Source organism: Terrapene carolina, unplaced genomic scaffold (genome assembly GCF_002925995.2).
Source record: "Terrapene carolina triunguis isolate 2854851 unplaced genomic scaffold, T_m_triunguis-2.0 Scaffold580, whole genome shotgun sequence".
Lineage (NCBI taxonomy): Eukaryota > Metazoa > Chordata > Testudines > Emydidae > Terrapene > Terrapene triunguis.
In genome coordinates this window covers 9360965-9379980 of record NW_020664931.1, presented here as the reverse complement: position 1 = coordinate 9379980, position 19016 = coordinate 9360965, and the positions used below count along the sequence as shown (strand labels likewise).

General features: G+C 41.0%; 1 protein-coding gene across 1 annotated transcript in view; it reads left to right on the top strand.

The window, feature by feature from the left end:
• Window positions 1-19016, top strand: part of DNAH5 (dynein axonemal heavy chain 5) — a 215721-nt gene that overhangs the window by 65221 nt on the left and 131484 nt on the right. The window contains exons 33-40 of the mRNA XM_026659120.1: window positions 285-457; window positions 2242-2420; window positions 3308-3495; window positions 4245-4439; window positions 6091-6225; window positions 7079-7186; window positions 14631-14784; window positions 18650-18796. Coding sequence (XP_026514905.1) covers window positions 285-457; window positions 2242-2420; window positions 3308-3495; window positions 4245-4439; window positions 6091-6225; window positions 7079-7186; window positions 14631-14784; window positions 18650-18796 — 1279 coding nt within the window. The remainder of the gene's footprint in view (window positions 1-284; window positions 458-2241; window positions 2421-3307; window positions 3496-4244; window positions 4440-6090; window positions 6226-7078; window positions 7187-14630; window positions 14785-18649; window positions 18797-19016) is intronic.

The following is a 19016-nucleotide window of genomic DNA, read 5'->3' as shown; positions in this document are numbered from 1 at the left end:
TCCATGCTCTTTAGCTGTGTTTAGGACTTTTGGAAAATATCATAGTCTGAGGTCACTAGATTCCATGGTGCCCCTCCAAAAAACTTTGGCCCAAAATTCTGCTCCCATTACACAGCAAGTGTGTGTAATGTTGCTAGCTGCTGCAGGTCACTGCTGAGTTGACTGAATTTCCAGTGGTGCTCTAATCTGGCTCTTGGAGATCTGCTAACATAATGTGCTATATAAATGCAAAATGCCTATTTTAATCAGTTAGCTCTGTTAAGGATTTTTTTTTATTTTCCTAGTGCCGTATGCACGTCAAGAGCCCTACAGACTTTGAGTGGTTGAAACAATGTAGATTTTACTTCAAAGAAGATTCCGACAAGATGATGATTAACATCACTGATGTGGGTTTTACATACCAGAATGAATTCTTAGGCTGTACTGACAGGCTTGTCATAACTCCTCTCACTGACCGGTAACAAAGCTCGATTACTTACCCAAACTTTCATAGTTTTTGGCTTCTCACCACAAGGATTGTCTCAAAGTTTTGCTTATTTGGGGCCAAATTTTGTTCTGATTTATGTCCTGTTCAGTCTTGCATTCACTGGGTTTGCATGACCTGGAAATCAAGGCATAATTTTTGTTCTTTTCCTTTACAGTATGTAATAATGTTCAGAAATTCAGGATTACTTCTGTATGCTGTGTTAGTCTTTATGTGACATAAAACAGCTACGTTATTTAGAGGAAAGGTAACACAAGTAGTCTAGTTTGAAAAAAAAAAGAGAATAAATAATTGAGTTAAATTCCACATGAAAATGCCCATGAATGCTGATCAGATTTAGCCACAAACTTAAGTTCCTATTGTGCAATAAAATCTGAGAGCTGAAGTCAGTGTGGATCTGCTTGGAAGTAGGGGTCCACCTGCATGACTGTGATGACAGGATGAATCCTTGATGAACCCAAAATAACCAACATGAACTTCTCTATTTTTTGCTGTCTCAAGCATCTGTAAGTTCTTCATCTGACCTTGTTATTGGGCCAATTTCACTGAATCGGAATTTGCATCAGGTCACACCATAGACCAGGGGTGGGCAAACTTTTTGGCCCAAGGGCGACATCTGCATAGGGAAATTGTATGCAGGGCCATGAATGTAGGGCTGGGGCAAGGGTGCAGGAGGGAGTGCATGGTGTGAGAGGGGGTGCGGTGTGCAGGAAGGAACTCAGGGTAAGGGTTTGGGGTGCAGGAGGGGGCTCAGGGCAGGGGGTTGGGGGACAGGAGGGGTGCGTCAGGGGGCTCAAGGCAGGGGGTTGGGGTGCAGGGGGGTGGGGTGCAGGAGGGCTTCGAGGTGCAGGCTCTGGTCCGGCACCGCTTACCTCAAGCGGCTCCGGGGTGGCAGCGGCGCGCAGTGGGGCTAAGGCAGAGTCCCTGCCTGCCCTGGCTCTGCACCACTCCCGGAAGTGGCCAGCATGTCCAGCAGTGGCTACTGGGGGTGGGGTGGAGCAGGCAGCTCTGCCGTGCGCTGCCCTCCCTGTGGGTATCACCCCCAAAGCTCCCATTGGCCGCGGTTCCCCATTCCTGGCCAATGGGAGCTGAAGGGGGAGTTGCCTGCAGGCGAGGACAGCGCATGGAGCCCTCTGCCTCCCCACATCCCCCAGGAGCTGCAGGGACGTGGTGCTGGCTGCTGCCGGGAGTGCCACGGGGCTGGCAATCCCTGATGGGCTGGATCCGGCCCGTGGGCCATGGTTTGCCCTCCCCTGTCATAGACTCATAAGAGTGAAAGATGGAAAAGATATAATACATCTCACTGTCCTAGAGGTGAATACAGGATTTTGCTTCACCGTACATATTACCTAATTTGTGAGTCACTTCAGCTAAAGTAATTGGAGCAATTGGGCAAGGTAAAATTATTGAAGCTGGTGTTCTGGAGCTGTTGTATATTCCTTCCTCATGAGCTTCCACTTACCAACTGACATCCCCCTCAATCTTCTCCCCCTACTGTGCACAGGCTGAGATGATAAGGTGGCTCTGAAGTGGCCAGTAAAAAGCACCAAAGGCTGCTGATGTGGAGCATTTCTCCTCAAATAAATTGGAGGATATCTCTCCCACAGCAGAAATGCTAATGAAGCTTGTTAATTGAGGGCTTTCCTTGTGCCCAAACTGGGCCTCAAATCACACTGATGCATTTTTCAGTTAGGCCATCAAGCAGATGTGGGTACCTGAACAATGCAAATACCTAATAACAGTCTGTTTCCGTGTAGATGTTACATCACTTTAGCTCAGGCCCTGGGAATGAACATGGGTGGAGCACCTGCTGGACCTGCAGGGACAGGCAAAACCGAAACTACTAAAGACATGGGAAGATGCCTTGGTAAATATGTAGTAGTCTTCAACTGTTCAGACCAGATGGATTTCAGAGGACTAGGAAGAATCTTCAAAGGTGAGAATTCCCATGCCTAGAAGTCCCAAATTGAGACACTCCTTTGTAAAACAAGATCTAGTACATACTTACCAGTTATGGCCTACCGTTTACATTAGTGGTCAGTATTTTACAATAACAGTGTTTCTCATGTAGACCAGCTTCAAAGACAACAGAAAGGTCCCTGTATTACTAGTAGTATTTTTTCTTATTAAAAGGATATGGCTCAACAGAAACCTTTCTGACTAGGTTTTGTGGTGACTTTTCTAAAAGGAAATTTGATTTTTATTCTTCCAAAAACAAATGTCATTCCGTTTTATAACACTGACTACATGAGATGTGAAAACAAAACAAAATATCCATATTCCTTTAATACTAACTTAGCCTCTTTGAAAAATAAACAAACGTTTTTAGGTTAAACAGTTTGTAAATACTAAAGTCAAAGGCTGTTGAATTGGTTGTGAAATTGGTATGAAAACAGGATGCAATCTGACTTGCCATGTTGTATAAAATCTTTGTTTTAAATTCTTCACAAACAATATCACTTCAAAGAAGCTGATCAAGTACAAAAGGCTCTGTAAGGGCAAGGCTAATGTTGTCAAACACTGTGTACAGTTCATTAATGTTGGGAGAAAGTCTAGGTTATTTCTTTTGTGCCAGCAATTGGTTGTCCCAGTGGGCGATGGTAGGTGTAAAATTAGCAACCAAATTAAGACCTCTAAGTATCTTTTTACAAGCTGTTCTGTTATTTGCACCTTACCTAGTTTTCTCCTTGGTTAATTTTGGAAAACTGGTTTCGAAGTTGGGTTGATTTTCATCTTCTTTCCAAGTCAAGACAACTTTGCTGTTTCTTAATCCTCTGATATGAGCTTTCCATTAGACTGTTCAGAGGTTTCTTTCTGTTCAAGGTCTTGCTCAGTCTGGCTCCTGGGGCTGCTTTGATGAATTTAACCGTATCGACTTACCTGTATTATCAGTAGCTGCACAGCAAATTGCAATTGTGTTGACATGTAAGAAGGAGCGTAAAAAGAACTTTATATTTACTGATGGAGATAATGTGGAAATGAACCCTGAATTTGGAATATTTCTTACTATGGTAGGTATTCTGAGGGGGTGTGAGACTTCAGTGATAATACCACACTTAAAATTACTTACTTACTCACTGCTTACAATTTGGTACGTTTACTGTACTTACTAACCCCCTGGTGCTGAAGTAACTAGTCTCCTAAAACTAATTTCCAACTTGAGAAGTAATCCTTGTTAGAAAACTGATTTACAGGGTTGAATCTCAATGATTCCAGATCAAATGTGCACAATTCACTGGTAAACCTATTTGTACTAGTTTGTACCCATTCAGACTCAACCTGAGATTTGAAAGTCAACTAGTGATATTTATTCTTGTGACCTATAATCTGTGTGTTGCCTGCCAAATTATACCCTCTGATACCTGTGTAATAAGATTACCTTGAACAGGTTGGCACAAGTGTAGCTGATTAAAACTGGGTAAATAATTCTGGTGCACAAGAACAAATAAAATCCAGCTCTTACCTGTTTAGCTGTGTTAGCTATGCAAGGCTAAAGGGAATAAGAAGTACTAAGACAAAGTAGTCAGTAATCAGACATGACTCCATATGTGCATTTTCAGTCATGTCTGTGGGTACTTCAGAGTGCAAACATGTATTAAAGCCAAACTCTGATAGTATATCAAAAATCCTGTGTAGAGTTTGTAACAAATACTTTAATAATAATAGTTAATCTTTTGTTCTAACTTCTGTAGAAGTATCTTTGCTTATTTATCTTGTTACATTCAGTGAAGTCAACTACAAACTCTTTCCTCATAATCAGAACCCAGGATATGCTGGGCGACAAGAGTTGCCTGAAAACTTGAAGATAAACTTCCGTTCAGTGGCCATGATGGTTCCTGATCGTCAGATAATAATTCGTGTCAAACTGGCTAGCTGTGGATTCATAGATAACATTGTACTGGCAAGGAAATTCTTCACTCTGTACAAGCTGTGTGAGGAGCAGCTATCTAAGCAGGTGAAGCTTTCAGAAAACCACCTTTCGAAAGACTTTTAATCTAATATTTAAGACTGGAGAGTTAGAGCAGAGAAGTGGGGGCTAATTGGTGTTCATCAACACAAACAAAACCCAAACAGGAATTGTCACCTGGTGTTGGTGCTCTCTGTTTTCCATGAGGTTTACCTTCTATTCTGGGTTTACTGCTTTCTGTGCAAAGAGGTGAGACTGAGCCATACCCCATTTACGATGCAAATGTGGCTCTAATGAGCAGAGGCAGATTAATACTAACAGGAGTTTATATGTTCGCAAATGCTTGCTCTGTAAAGCAATAGTTCAAGGATCTAGTTTATTTTATGCTTCCTAGTTTAGTAATGTATGTTCAGGAATTCTTCTTTTAAGAAGTGACGTCTGTCACAGTGCCCACCATGTATCGAAGGATGCCTTCTTAAAAATAAAAGTAAACTCAATCAGTCCCTGCTTTCCCCCAAAAGGCCCCATAACAAACAAAAGCACATCCTGCAAAAGTGTTCAAGGCACTCATGCTTCTATCCTTCAAATTCCACCTCATTGATTTCGTACTCCATGGGGATCCCAGAAAACACTGGCCTCCTCTCCATGGAGATAGCAAACTTGTGTGAAGTAAGGGTCCATCCTCAGACCTCATGGATTCTACCTTAAAGCACTTCTGTAGATGAACTGTGAAGGGGATTCTATATAGTCTCCCTTCCTCCCAGAACACTGGAAGGGTTTTGGTAGCTGGCCTTGACCAAAGACCTCATGGCATCCTCATGGAGGAACTTCTGCCACCTAAATCATGGAGAAAAAACACTTAATTTACTCATTGTGGTTCATACTGTACATCTTTGCCATGAACGAGTTTTTAAATACTGAGTCAAATTCTGCCCTGACTTGCATCCTGAACAAACCAGATTGTTTGTTTACTAGCATGTGTACATGAGGTGGATATCTTTTAATTTATGTTCATAAATCAAATATGGGTAATGGGAGAGTGACCTTTTTTGTACCTAAATGGACTGGTCGCCTAGCCCACAACAGTGGTGTAAACTAATATAAATACTGCTACTCTTAATTTCAAAATGGTCAAACTAAACAGGAATCTTGGCCTTCATTACCATTAAGTGAAAGTGTACTTTAATATAAAAGAGCAAGACAAAGAAAAAACATGACTTTACCCCTCCACTGAGGTGTCCTATGAATACTATTACTGCTACAGTATTTCAGGTTCTGATCAAGTATCTATTGCTGTTAAACTTAGTTTGCTACTGCCATGAACCTTAACCCTTCTACATGGCACTCATGCTCTGAGAGCAAGAAAAACAGCTTTTTTGGAGATTATTTGATGATAAAATTTGGCACTGAAATTGAGCTTCTCATTCATAGATCTGTGCTTTACAGAGGTGGGTAAATATCATAATCCCCATTTAACAGATGGGCAAACTGCAACACAGAGGTGAGGTAACTTGTGCAAGGCCATGCAATCAAAAGGCAATCTGTATACTGGAAGTCAGGTGGACTTATACAGTAGAGGTGCCCCCAGCTTTGTTACATTTGCTATGAATCTTTTTCCTGCATGGAGAAAATAAACTGCTAAATCAATATGTTAAGAAAGGTGGATTGTTTAATTTTTCAAACTTATCACACCTCTTAGGTGCATTATGACTTTGGTTTGAGGAATATATTGTCAGTGCTGCGCACGCTGGGGGCAGCAAAAAGAGCAAACCCCGCTGATACAGAATCTACTATTGTCATGCGTGTTCTGAGAGATATGAACCTTTCTAAATTGGTAAGTCATGCAGATCTAAATGTTGTGTAATTGTCTTTGAGTCAAACATCTAATTTTCTTATTTGATAAACCAATGTATAAACTGACAGTCAAGAGGGCCGCTGCTTTAAGATTGGATGTGGCTCTGTGTGATCTGGTTGTTCAGATACCGTTCTGAACAGTGGTTCAGAAATGCTCCATCTTCTTGTTGGCATGATTCAGGTTTTGTCTTGGCTCTTCTGTCTTTGTAGGCAACCTCCTCATTCCCATGGTTTCAACTACTGCTTCTAGGAAGTGATTCCCAGCTATGCTTCTCCACACTTGAGTTGTAGTCTTCTGACCAGTTCTTATCTCAAGCTGGGTATGGTGCCATCTGGAGGTCCAACCACTATTTCAAAAGCAAAGTGTTCAAAACTGAATAATTTTGATTTCCTTCTAATTTCTCTCCATCACTTCCTTACTCTGTCACTGACAAAACTGTATTACAATTACCATGCCACAGACTTGCACCCTTGTGTTAATTGTCTGCTTCCCTGTGTCTATCCAGATTCTAGTGAAGGCCTATTACTCATTTATAATATCACTACAATCTGTACTTTTATATATGACTAAAATCACTGGGCATGTTTTGGTTATCTGATAGCAGTAACTTATGGCCATTAGGCCTACTTGCAATTTTACTTCTTCCGTCTCCGGTATATCTGGATTCTTTTCTCTGCATCATCCCAGACACCTGGAAATCTAATTGGATTACTTCTGTGTTTTCAGTGATTTCTAGGCCCATGGTATAGTGCAGAGTTTGACCTTAAAGCACCATTGGTTATGCTAGATTGCATTTGTCTTATTTTCCTCATGGTTTTCTAATTTTTGTTAGATTGATGAAGATGAACCCTTGTTCTTGAGTCTGATTGAAGACCTGTTTCCAAGTATACAGCTTGACAAAGCAGGCTATCCAGAACTAGAAGCTGCCATTAACAAACAGGTAATAATGCATCTTTTGATGCATGGTATTTTCCCAGCATGACAAAAGGAGTAGGAGAACCTGGTTGTGTGCAGAGTATAAACACAGTACATCAGTATAATCAAACCCTTTTGAAAATGAATAAATTCCATACAGGAAGAATAAGTTTATTGAGTGAAAATAAATATTGGATAGTAACATGCTAGCGAATCTATAGTACTGTTGCTTAAATTCATGAATGCTAGTTTCAATGACCTATAAAGTAACTCTTTGGAGGCTGACGTTTGTCATCCTTGTTCTCAGCCCAGAAGTGAATTGCTGTGGAAAGGCAGTTAAAAAATAAAACACCTGAGCACGGAAAGAATATTTTTCTCCAGCGGACATTTTCAGATGTTTCACTTCCTGTCAGATAACTCACACTTGTCATCTGTGCAGTCATCAATAAGAACTTTGCTGAGTAGCAGAAATCCAAATGAATAGCCAGGTCGAAGTTGGGTCCAATGCTGTAACTATTCCTCAGCTTCTTTTCTCAGCTGTGATTTGTCAAAACTTCCTGACTATCCATCTAAAATACTACACTGTGCATGAGAAGTACAGTTTCTTTACCAATTTAAATACCTAGCTATGCTCACCTAGTTATATTTGATACATGCATATGAGAGTATAAAGGTCAATTGGGCGCTCCCATAATACACAAACAAGAGGGCATTCAGTGCACTAAAGACAAGCTATTCAGACAGTGGGTAAAGGGAACTATTTTACAGTGTGTAATAAAACTTGTGAAACAGAAAATCATCAGATACTTTTGCCAAACAGGCTGAGTTTAAAACAGAACATAAGCTTGCATAAATGAGAATCTTTGGCTAAGATAAATAATTCCACGGGCTCTGACTGTTGTGCTTCAGAGAGGCTGAGTTTTCCAAAGGATAGATCAGAGGACAAGGAGACTAAAGTCCTGTTTCCTTAACATGAGCTTTTTACTGGTTGGTTGTGACACAGGGCAAATCACTTAACACTTCTCTTTCTCAGCTTACTTGTCTGTAAATGGATATAATACTTATTTCTGAGGTGTGTTTGAAGCTTAAAGATCGTAGACTTTGAGATTCTTGCTCAGAGCAAAACTAATCACAAGCGCATATCAAAGGGAAAATGCCCATCCTCCCAAGTTCTGGTATTGTGGGGTAGAAAAGGGTGTTTCAAGTGGTTGAGAACCAAGTACTTTTATTCCCAAAATTACTAAAAAATTGTACTTTTGTGAAACAAGAGATGGTAGGCCAGATCTTATAACTGTCTTTATAAATGCCAGTTTGGGGATGACACTCCCATTATTTAATCACAGGGTTGTTGTTGTTTTTAATGCTCTAGGGGACACCATGATTAAAGACAAATAATCACAATTAACTGATTATTTTATGATTCAAGGGAAAAATAACAATGCAACAAAACAAATAGAACAGAAAAAATAAACAATGGGTACTTCAGATACAATCTCTTCTGCAAATTTCTCGGTAGAGAGATATCAACAGAGGTTACACCTTCTGAGAATGGGTCTACCCTGGTGGGAATGCTCTCCTCCAGGTAAACTAAAAGTGAAGTACATTATTCCCCAACTCAGTAGTGAGTACAGTCTCGGTGTATCATAGATTACTAAAACGGGTTATAGTTGGGCAGTTCATGAATGGGCAGAGATACGTCATCTTTACTAAGGTTACATCTACCCTGCCTGCTAGGGGCATGATTTTCCTTGCTCACATACACATACTCACACTAGCTCTCCTAAAGCTAGCATGAGTATAAATAGCAATGTAGCCAAGGTAGCACTGGTAGAGGGAGTGGAGGCATGGCTGAGCTATGTTGAATATAAACCCCCCTGAAACCGATGGGTATGTACTCAGCAGGGCTCAGCCATGCCTCTTCTGTAGCTACAATGCTGTTTATACTGACGCTAGCTCAATGAGAGCTAGTGGGGTATGTGTCCATGAGCAGGAGACTCACCCCCCAGCTCATAGTGTAGATGTAGCTACGTCTTAAGAAACTGAAGAGTTTTTGACTCAGTGACTTAAAAGAAACCATCCCAAGGAGCCATCCGGAGACAGGCAAATGAATGAATATTAAAAATCTTAAATTCAAATTAAATCGCACTATTTCTGTTTACCAAGATGAGCATAAGTCTCTATGTCACAGGATGGCTGGCTCTTTAATGGAAGTTGGGCCCAGCCTCACCTTCCAGCTGAAACGGATCAGCTAGGGATCAGGTGATTATAAAAGTCAGCAGTAGGCCAGTTAGAGGGAGAGCTGCAGAGAACTGGAAGGCTCCAGCAGGAGACTGTGGTGCAGGTGTGGTCCCTGTAGTAGGTCTGGGAACAGCATATGATTCTCAGGCAAGTGGCCTGTACAGTGGAAACCCATAGGGAATAGATAGATCCCTGCAGAAGACCCCAGATTAGGGTGAAGGAATGACTGATGTTTTGAAATAGTTTTATGTAGAAGAAATACAGTTGTAGCCCTAAGAAAAAGGGGCCCGAAGAACACTCTGGCATGGTGCCAAACCTTTCTGGGTGGGGAGAAAGGTCAGCCGTTTTATACTCCTCTTAAGGAATGCACAGTCTAAACAATTGGGTGTTTAACAGAAGAAGCTGTTAGTATCTTAAGTTACAGTAGCATTCCAATTTCCCAGTAAAATCATTACAAGAAAATCTTAAATCTAATTCCTTGGCAGTACTTCTGCAGAGTCCATCTCACCCATGAAACTGAAGTCTTAGTCACGTCATGTTGCAGAGGCAGTGCTGGCCTGGAAGGTTGCCGCTGCTTTGTTCTTCTTGCTGCCTTGTTGCTGTTTGCTTGTTTGTAGTGATGAAATGAACAGTTTGAGCTGAGTTTACTGCTGAGAATAAGTGCTGTGATGATAGGAGCAGAGTGTTGCAGCTCGCTTTCTGAATTCAGAGACATTTACATGCTTCTTCCATAATTTCACAGGAGGAGGAAAATGTACTTCTTTCAGCCACTGTCACCATCTGGCTCAATATGCTTGTGGGCTGGTCTTGTTAGTGTCTTCAGCTCATGAATAAGCAATCTGCTAATGCATATGCAGCAGGGTTCTAATTGCCATTGCCTTAATGGCAGAAAATCCCAGAATGTCTTTAAAAGTTGTAGTTTTAACTTTATTTCATTCAGTCCTTTTTCTGTGATATCTTTAGTTTCATCAGGTCTTAATAGGAGCTGAAATTCTATTTCAAATGAGTCCAACTCTCTTATTTCCTATATAAAGGTCTTTCATGTTTCAAGATAGTTTTTTTTTAAACTTAAAATATTCTTAGCATCTTTAAACTTGAAGAGTCATCAAAGAAGGCATTGTCTCTTAATCTTTGGAGAGGGGGTTCTTGTCTTTTTGTGTTTGGTAAGGAGTTACATAAGCGTTCATTAAGGAGTGGCTGCAGCTGCTGGTAAAAATTATGTGCAGCTGCATGGTTGGCCTTAGTGTGGTGGGACTATACACTGTGATGATGGTAAGATACCCACAGCTAGTAAGTAATCAGATGCTGATAAGTCATCCTAATCACCCTCCAGTACTTCTAGGCCAGTCAGACATTGGGTGAAAGTACAATAGTCACCCCTTTCTGATGCAACCTGTCAGGGCAGCCTTAGAACAAAAATGTATAACCCCCATCTCTATATTTTACCATTTCTTGGCCAGCATACTTTAGATAGTGTAGATATTGATGGTCAGATTTTTCAACTGCTTGATGAGGATGGCTTTAGAACTGTCATACAATGTTTGAATGTTCCAGGCACCAATTTTACATTTGCCACCAACGCGCAAGATACCAAAATGGTCCTTTAGCAAGATTTTGCTGGTCATTTTCCCTTCAGTAGCAGAGTGATCTTGGGAGACTTCAGTGCACAAGTAGGAAAGAATAATGACACCTGGGCAAGTATGCTTGGGAAGCTCAGTGTTGGGCAGAAGAACAGGACAGGCAGCAACTGCTGGAATTTGTGGCTGCCAATGACATAGTGATGACTCACTTGCTGTTCCATCACGCAAAGATTCACAAACAGGCCTAGTACAGCCCAGATGGTTTCACTAGCACTATTATTGATCATGTCCTCCTTAATAGTCACTGGCAGTCAACAGTCATGGATGTACAAGTTTGCAGAGGTGCTGAACTTAATACCTATCATCAGCTTTTGCTGCCTCCGACTTTGAATGCTGCCAGTTAATGGGCCCAAATGGGTCAGATTAAACCAAAAATGTTTGTTACAGCTGAGTTATCAGGCAGCTCTCTGTTCTGAACTGTGTAAGGCCATCAAAGCATTAGAGACCGAAGTATCCCTCCCTCCCCCATCTGATGAGGAATAGTGTTGTTTCAAGTCATTAGTGCTGCCTGATGTCAACTCAGTGCTGGATTCCCTGCCCTTCAAATGCCATCCAGGGATCAGCGAGGAGATGCTCACTGCAGTCAAAGCTAGAAAAAAAGAGAGGCTACAATCTGAGTCTCCAGAAATATGTTTGTCAAGAACAAAAACAAAGGCTGAATGGGACAGACTTTGGGACATTGTCAAGTTACTGTATAAGAAAGATGAGGAATCCCGGTGGTCATCTCAGGCAGCTAATTTGGAACAGGTTGCAGAAAGGCACAGTCTCCGCACCCTCTGTTCAACTTCACAGTGTCTATTAGGGAACATCACCCCAACTTGTCAAGTTAAATATTGAGGTGGCAGCATCAGCCAGAGTCTGCTGGATCAGTTCCAATGATGGGAAGTTCATTTCAAGGTGATCTTTGGTTGTCCACCCCCCTGTAGTCCCTTCTCCATTTGAAGAGGGGCAAGATGTTATAGTAGAGCTGCCTTCCTTCAGCTGAGAGATCCGCATCACAGTCCATAAAGTCAAGTTTGGAAAGACACCAGAGGTTTGTAACCTCATCCCTGAGTTGTAAAAGACAGGAGAGGGTATTGTTGTACTGTGGCTGCAAAGGTTCCTCCAGACCATAGGGCAGACTAATATTCCTGATGACTAGAAGAGGTCTAATCTGCTTGTGTTCAAAAAAGGGGTGATAAGGCTGGATGTAGCCACTAAAGTCAGTCCCAGGCAAGTTTTTTGCCTCCCTGTTAATGTCTTGAATCAGTGATGCACTCTGCGGCAAAGGCTGGGATACTCAGTACGGCTATAGACCTTGTCCTTCCACTGTCAACCAGATCTTATCTTGAGAGCTTTTTGAGAAGATGGCTGCATTTAATAAGCCATGAGCTGCACTTTTTACAGACTTCCATCAGGTTTTGGTTCAGGGCATTGAGCAAGTTTGTGGGATCAGATGAGGTGACACGCTACCCCTGAGAAGATAGAATCATTGACAGAAGAGTTCTAACAGTGGAACTGTAAGCTGCATTTAGTCACTGGGAGTTTCCTATCTCCACAGGAGTTCGGCGAGGCTGTGTTCCACCACCATTGTTATTCAATATAGGCATTGATAGGTTGGTGGATAAGCTTCAGAAGGCTGGTGCCAGTGGTGATGGGCTGACCGCCATTCTGCATTGAGATCTCCAATATGGTAATGACATTGTATTGTTGGCTCAGTTGGAATAGCTGCAGCCGATAGCAGATCTGGTCAGGCAAAAAGCAATGCACATTGGTCTGGTTTTTAATCTGGATAAATCTGAGTCCCTTGCCATTAACATCAAGCAGCCTCCAGATCCAGATTATAACCAGCTCAATATTAACCCATCCAGATGGGACATCAGGAATGTCAAATACTTGGTAAGTATCAGGCAGTGATGGAGGAAGTTCAAAAGATGTGGATGCTTGTATAGCAGTAGCTGCCGCCATGTTTCATGTCCTTCAGCTGCCTCTGTGGGGGTGTGTGTGTTGTGACATCAAGCTTGCTATGAAGGTGCAGATCTATCGAGCCACAGTTATACCAGCTGTGTTATATGGAAGTGAAACATGGGCACTGAGGAAGGCTGAAGAATGTGGGATTGACATTTTTGATTCTCATCATCTCCACCAGCTGCTCTATATTAAGTGGCAAGACAAGATGAGAGATGAGGATATTCGAAGCCAACAGCAACTGCTGGTGTTACCACTGGTTCAGTTTCAACATCTTTTTTTTGGCTGGACATATTATAAGAATCAAAGACCAACAAATTCTGAGGTGTGTACACCAAGGAATGCCACTATGCAGCTGGCAATTTTGTGGGTGCCAAAAGCTTTGATGGCACAATAACATTGCCAGTGATGAACACACTAAGTATCCCTCCAAGCTACCTTAAGGACCTAGCCAGAGATCGATCCAGGTGGTGCTTGATCTGCAAGGGGGCCACGTCTCTGGGGGATGTCCCATTACGATGATTGTCAGATAACTAATTTCCCAATTAAATTGAATATTTTTATACTCATATGGTTTCTTCCATTAATGAGTTACAGCATCAAATGACCTTGTTGTATTTGTACATAAAATATCTTACTAGTCACATAACAAGAAGTTTTTATATGGATTTAGATGCAGCATATTTACAAATATACATCTCAAAAAAGCTTATGCCATTTTGATCATTTAATGAATAAACAAAAGTTTTCACCTTTTAAGTGGCAACATGGGGTTAGAAGTAACCAAACTTAAGAGAACATCTATATGTGTTCTCTTAAAAGCTAAGTGGAGACTTCAGAAAATAAGACTTAAATCCTTTGTCTGGGTTTAAACTGAGGAAATGAAGAAAAGAGGGGGTGAAAAGACCTCTTTTTGACTTGTTTTATTGCTCTGAAATCATATCCTAGGCATTATTTATCTTGAACAGAGAATAATCTCACTTTCTTTTAAACAAGCTACCATTTATAGCATTTCAACGTGTAGTTCTATACAAAACATGAATCATAACTTAATTTTTCAAAATGTAGTATAAAAATAGTATAGGATGTTAAACCAAAATAATCTATAAATTTGCATTCCAGAGTTGGGGTAATAAACATTGTTTTTTCTTCTATGACACTGCAGGAGCCTGTCATGTTGATTAAAAAATAGATTTCCTCAGAATGTCCTTAGCTTGAACCTAACACGCTTATGTTTTTATTTGCTTATCACATTCTCCAAAATCATGTCTATGAAAATAATTGTAAGTGTCTGCTACAATGCAGTAAAGATGCAGGCAAGTTTGTAACAACCTAACATTACAAGAATAAATGATAATTCATTTTTTGCATCAATATTGAAGTTTGCCCCTTCAGTATTAAAACTTCGTTGTTGTTGGAATTGTATGTTTTCCTCAAATCACTGTGGAAGATGGGATACTGAGTTCCAGTGTAGAAACTGTTGTATTACTTGGCTTCAACCAATGTTCTTTTAGAAGTACTGAAACTTAATACAAAATTAAATATGATCAGGATCTTGTAATGCATCTATACCTTGAATCTGATTATCAAATTGTTCTGATGCATAAAAGAAGCAATAGTTTGGATTTATGTCAATATCCACAGGTTGAAGAAGCTGGCCTAATTAGTCATCCTCCTTGGAAACTGAAAGTTATCCAGCTGTATGAAACGCAGAAAGTAAGGCATGGAATGATGGCCTTAGGTCCTAGTGGGGCAGGTAAAAGTACTTGCATCCACACTCTGATGAAATCCATGACAGGTATGGAGCCATTTGTGTTATGTAAAGCAGATTTACAATTCTGTTATTCTTGCAAATACTTTACAATGTTTACTTTTACCAGAGGGGATAAATCATTGTAAGGATGAGGTTCAGTGTACGGTGCCCTAGCGCACAAATCTTCATGACTGAGTAGTAGCAAGGGTTACTTCTCTAAATTTTATGCAGAATATTAAAACAAATTAAGAAGGAAAAACTGATAAATAAAAATAAATAAAATAAAACGTGGAGAAGATCTCATGTACTTGCATTACATTCAACTCACCAGTATGAGCGTCAGAGACTTTCATTTAAGAGATGTGCAAAATAAGGAACACAAAGGCTGGAAGGGTGGGTAGGTGGGTGTATTGTCTCAAAGGACAGAGCTGAAGAAATGTTGAAGATTCCCTTAATGAGGAATAATTGTGGAAGATGATCAAACAGGCCCAATGCAAGGATTTTTAACAGCATAAGATGTTGTTCATCTTTGTCTCCAGAAATCAGGGCCGGCTCCAGGCACCAGCATTCCAAGCAGGTGCTTGGGGCGGCAATCTGCAAGGGGCGGCAGTCCATGTGTTTTTGCCGCCCCAAGCAGCGCGCTGAATTGCCTCCATGGACGGCGGGGGCAGTCAGTGTGCTGTTAGGGCGGCACACGTGTTTCCGCGGCGGCGGAAATTTGGCGGCAGCTTCTATGTTCAGCTGCCCGCGGCGGCAATTCGGTGGCTTCTGTCTTCCAGCTGAAGACAGAAGCTGCCGCCGAATTGCCGCCGCCGCGGAAACGCGCGTGCTGCCCTAACGGCACAAGGACTGCCCCCGCCGTCCGCGACGGCAATTCGGCGTGCTGCTTAGGGTGGCAAAAACAGTAGAGCTGGCCCTGCAGAAATCTACCTTATTTTCTCATAGTTCTAAATTATGACCATTTTCCCTTCTTGCCCCCCATTTCATACTCTCAGGGTTCCATGTGTTGGCCATCTTCTTTCTAGTCCAAAGAAAGATTTGATGGGCTTTTGGATTCTGTGATCTAAAACTTTAATATTTGGGATGGAGTGGTATCTTTTTGAGGCAATTTTTTCCCATCTCCTGTAGCAAAACTAAGCATGTTGCTTCTGCAGCTTTCTCCATATTTCTTGTCCCTGGAAGGAACTGTCGAGCCAAGACTTCAAATCCAGGTCTTTGATATGGTAAATAAGAGCATTGTCACTAGACCTTTGGGCCTAACCCTCAATCTTATGTTTTAAGGACACTAAATTTCAGACCTGACCTCCAAGGACCAACATTTGTACAAATTGTGTCTTCAGTTCTTTAGGTTCACAAAAGCATCTCTTGAAAATGCAGTGAATTTCTACTTATAAATAGTGTAGATAAATACCTGGGTAACTTTATGCATGCACATACAGTTACTAGTACATAATGTAAATAGTAATGGTACAGAAATACTATCCCAGGCATGCACAAAAGTAACAAACATAACCTAACACTAGTTTAATTCAAGAGTTAAATATCTTCTTTCTTATTCTCTATGCCAGTCAATAGTTATTTGTTGCTGTAGATGGCTTTCTGAGGCTATTTATTACCTGACTACTTCACAGCATTGGTTTTATATGATTCCTGTTAGACTTGCCAAGTTGCCTGTGAAGATGTAGTGTAAAGGAATAGTTTTGAAGAGAGAGGACAAACTGTAATACACTTCCATGCAATATCTTGGTTCAGTTAAAGCCAGCATAAGATCAAAATAATCTAATCTTTTAATTTAGGCTCTCATTCAGAAAAGAACACAAAGGCAATATGGTACCTTCTTAGAGTTTTTTGTATATTTCTGCAGAACTTTTTACTGAACATTGCCAAGATACAGATGATGCAACACATCTGTCAGTCTGAATATCTGAAGTAATAATGTCCACAGATGACAGTATACTGCAGTAGTTTTGTCAGGTTATGATTTGCAAAACTGCATAATTATTTGCACAGCATTTGCACACTTCTGGTCACTACTGGTATTTAAAATGAAAAATTTCCTTCTTGCAATAACAACAAGGAGTCTGGTGGCACCTTAAAGACTAACAGATTTATTTGGGCATAAGCTTTCATGGGTAAAAACCTCACTTCTTCAGATGCATAGAGTGAAAGTTACAGATGCAGGCATTATATACTGACACATGGAGAGAAGGGAGTTACTTCGCAAGTGGAGAACCAGTGTTGACAGGGCCAATTCAATCAGGGTGGATGTAGTCCACTCCCAATAATAGATGAGGAGGTGTCAATTCCAGGAGAGGAAAAGCTGCTTCTGTAATGAGCCAGCCACTCCCAGTCCCTATTCAAGCCCAGATTAATGGTGTTAAATTTGCAAATGAATTTTAGTTCTGCTGTTTCTCTTTGAAGTCTGTTTCTGAAGTTTTTTTGTTCAATGATAGTGACTTTTAAATCTGTAATAGAATGACCAGGGAGATTGAAGTGTTCACTTACTGGCTTTTGTATGTTACCATTCCTGATGTCCGATTTGTGTCCATTTATTCTTTTGTGGAGGGACTGTCCGGTTTGGCCAATGTACATGGCAGAGGGGCATTGCTGGCACATGATGGCATATATAACATTAGTAGATGTGCAGGTGAATGAGCCCTTGATGGTGTGGCTGATGTGGTTGGGTCCTCTGATGGTGTCACCAGAGTAGATATGGGGACAGAGTAGGCAACGAGGTTTGCTACAGGGATTGGTTCCTGGGTTGGTGTTTCTGTGGTGTGGTGTGTAGTTGCTGGTGAGTATTTGCTTCAGGTTGGGGCGTTGTCTGTAAGCGAGGACTGGCCTGCCTCCCAAGGTCTGTGAGAGTGAGGGATCATTTTCCAGGATAGGTTGTAGATCGTGGATAATGCGCCGGAGAGGTTTTAGCTGGGGGCTGAACGTGATGGCCAGTGGTGTTCTGTTATTGTCCTTGTTGGGCCTGTCCTGTAGTAGGTGATTTCGGGGTACCCGTCTTGCTCTGTCAATCTGTTTCCTCACTTCCCCAGGTGGGTATTGTAGTTTTAAGAATGCTTGATAAAGATCTTGTAGGTGTTTATCTCTGTCTGAGGGGTTGGAGCAAATTCGGTTGTATCTTAGGGCTTGGCTGTAGACAATGGATCGTGTGATGTGTCTTGGATGGAAGCTGGAGGCATGTAGGTACGTATAGCGGTCAGTAGGTTTCCGGTATAGGGTGGTGTTTATGTGCAATGCAAGTCCTATTTTTAAAGGTCCATTTTCTATACTTTACTCAGGATTATTAGAGCTAAGATTTTGTTACATCTCTACTGCTGATCAAACATTAAACATTTTTGGAAAATGAAACATAGTCTTGTATTAATAAAGGGATTTTAAAGGTCAGATGCTGGTGATATAAATGCATTCCCTGTGGCTGCTTGAGAAGTTCTATAATCATGCAACTACAATTTAATTGGGTTAGTCCAAGGCGAGCAAGAACGTATCACAGAAAATGAGGGAATGTGGAGAATAAAGTTTCTGTGTGGTACTCCAAGCACAAGATATAGAAAACTACATTGAAAATTAAAGGCTTTGGAGCTATGTAGTTTAAAGAATCGCCACCTTAAATAAGGCCTTAAATACATGTCATCATGTTGTTGTGCTCTCCTTTACTTGTCAATGCACGGATTCCCCTTTTACATCATGCATGGACAGAGTACTTTATTGTTAATTTTTTGACAGCTCTAATTATCAATTTGGTGTACAAGAAGAAATGAATTTTCGAAGTATTCTTGCAGTTATGATAGTAGTAAACCACTAACAGCCATATAATTTTGTGTGGTAAGTTAGTGTAATACTGTACCATGACATTTGGCTTGAAATACCAAAGGTTGACAGATTGATTTGACCTTTGCAGATTGCGGACAGCCACACCGTGAAATGAGAATGAATCCCAAAGCTATCACAGCACCTCAGATGTTTGGTCGCCTTGATGTAGCAACCAATGACTGGACAGATGGGATTTTCTCCACTCTGTGGAGGAAAACTTTGAGAGCCAAGAAAGGTAAATCACACAACCAAAGCATTAATCAAAAAGCTGTTTTCAAGCAAATAACTAATATGGTTTCAAAAGTAAGACCTCCTTGCATGGAGAGATAATAATCACTACTCAGAATGTCAAGTATCAGAGAGGTAGCCATGTTAGTCTGGATCTGTAAAAAGCAACAAAGAGTCCCTTGGCACCTTATAGACTAACAGACGTATTGGAGCATAAGCTTTCATGG